Source organism: Sinocyclocheilus anshuiensis, unplaced genomic scaffold (assembly GCF_001515605.1).
Source record: "Sinocyclocheilus anshuiensis isolate Anshui unplaced genomic scaffold, SAMN03320099.WGS_v1.1 scaffold3105, whole genome shotgun sequence".
Lineage (NCBI taxonomy): Eukaryota > Metazoa > Chordata > Actinopteri > Cypriniformes > Cyprinidae > Sinocyclocheilus > Sinocyclocheilus anshuiensis.
Window position 1 is genome coordinate 179,618 of NW_015556133.1, and position 2,021 is coordinate 181,638.

Genomic DNA, 2,021 nt, shown 5'->3' on the forward strand with positions numbered 1-2,021 from the left:
CCCGGTTCAGCAGCTTACTGATCTGAGGGAGGTACAGCGCTGCATTCATTCGGATCTCCACATCCTGGGAGGTAAAACAAAACAGTGCTGTTAGAAGGTTACACTATTTTAAGAGTATATTATTTTGATTATATTGAACAGAATGACCAGTATATTCTTCAAAAATGTGCCTTGATAAAAGTCATTCATACGGGTTTGTATAATGACATTTAAATAAATAATGAGGGAATTTAATTTTGGGGCTACTCTTTTAAGTGGACTACATAAGAGATGATCTCTAGCCTTGCTTTTCTAAAGGCATGCCCACCTAAATAAATTATTAAAATATTCAGTATTAGGGGGCAGAGTGCAGGGAAGAGTGTGTGTGTGTGTGTAAGAGAGAAAGCAGGGTGCAGGGAAATGGAGTAGCTTATTTCACAGACAACTGAGAAACTAAGTGCTTGAAACTGCGACTGTGAAGATTAGCTATTTTGGCTCTGTCACTTCAGCAACATCAGCCCCCTGAGTTGATACTCCCGGCAAATTTTTATTAGTAATCAGGCATGAAGACCTCCCTTCCTCCCCCTGCCTGACTGGAAAAATAAGATTCCACGAGATGTCAACAGTAGCCACATTCAAGTCCAGGCTGTAAGCAGATCTTTATACCTGTGCAGTCTCTGACTAAGCAGTATGCTGTAATTTACCTTACTCCCTGCATTATTTTATATTTATTTATTTTTTTATTAATTTATTCATTCATTCAATTTATTAGATTTTAAAATTAAGATTCATTTATTCATTGGACACGCAGCCTTTGACATCAACAACAAAAACATACAGTATGGGAAGCAGTTCATAACCATGTCAATTCCTATAACCGTTTTAATTTTTTAATTCACATTTAGCATTTCATACTTAATTTTTCAATGTAAAGCACTTTTACTGTTTATGAACCATTATTAATATTACCAAGTTTTCCATTTCAAACAAATGCTGTTTTTAAACATTCTGTTTAAAGAATCCTGTATCATTGCTTCCACAGAAATATTAAGCAGCACAACAGTTTTCAACATTGATAATAATAAAAAATGTTTCTTGAGAGACAATTCAGCATATTAGAATGATTTCTATGTGACACTGAACACTGGATTAATGGCTGCTGAAAATTCAGCTCTACCATTACAGAAATAAATTACATTTAACAAGATATTAATACAGAAAACTTGTAATAATATTCAACAATATTGCTGTTTTTACGGTATTTTTGATCAAATAAATGCCGTTTTAGTGAGCATAAAACTTTTGAAAATATTTATAAAAATTTCACTGACCACAAATTTAGTATATATATATATATATATATATATATATATATATAATGGCACATGCTACACAAAAAATGGCTGAAAATGAATAGTAATGGACAACTCTACATACCCACTGACAGTACAGACAAAAAACACTTACTGTTCTGAAAATCTGTGGACTCTTGTTCAGCTGCAGCTGAGGTTTGACAACAACAGTAATTTGCATTAACAGCTATTAATTCCACTGTCCAGCAGACCAAGTGATTAAAATCACAGTTCACAATTAACAATTACACACCTCGATTAAGGCAATTAAACTTTATTTAGTCCTTGCAAAAGCATAAGCCTATAGTACCACAAAGTGACAACGTTGTAGACACAAAGCACAAAGAGCTGTATGACTGCAAGTTTTGATTTAGATTTACCCAGAATGCAAAATGTGCTTCATTTTAAAAGGCCCACTGATATAAATTCCAATAATGACTTTAATTTCAAGAGCCTATGTGCAAAAATCAAAACTGATACTATGTTGTATGAATAAGCAGCCTAGTGGTTAAATATCTGTATTAGTAACTAAATGGCTGCATGTTGAAACCCCACAAGAACCCTGGGTTGTTCCAGATAATGTTCTTTTGAATCATGTTTAAAGGGGTCATATGATGCGATTTCAAGTTTTCCTTTCTCTTTGGAGTGTTACAAGCTCTTGGTGCATAAAGAAAATCTGTAAAGTTGCAA

The 2,021-nt window shown here is 33.6% G+C and overlaps 1 protein-coding gene across 2 annotated transcripts in view; it reads right to left on the reverse strand.

Annotated features, from left to right (window-relative positions):
• LOC107676278 (uncharacterized aarF domain-containing protein kinase 1-like) overlaps positions 1-2,021 on the reverse strand; it is a 137,811-nt gene that overhangs the window by 7,211 nt on the left and 128,579 nt on the right. For both annotated transcript variants that reach the window (XM_016470810.1, XM_016470809.1), the window contains one exon: positions 1-64. In XM_016470810.1, coding sequence (XP_016326296.1) covers positions 1-64 — 64 coding nt within the window. The remainder of the gene's footprint in view (positions 65-2,021) is intronic.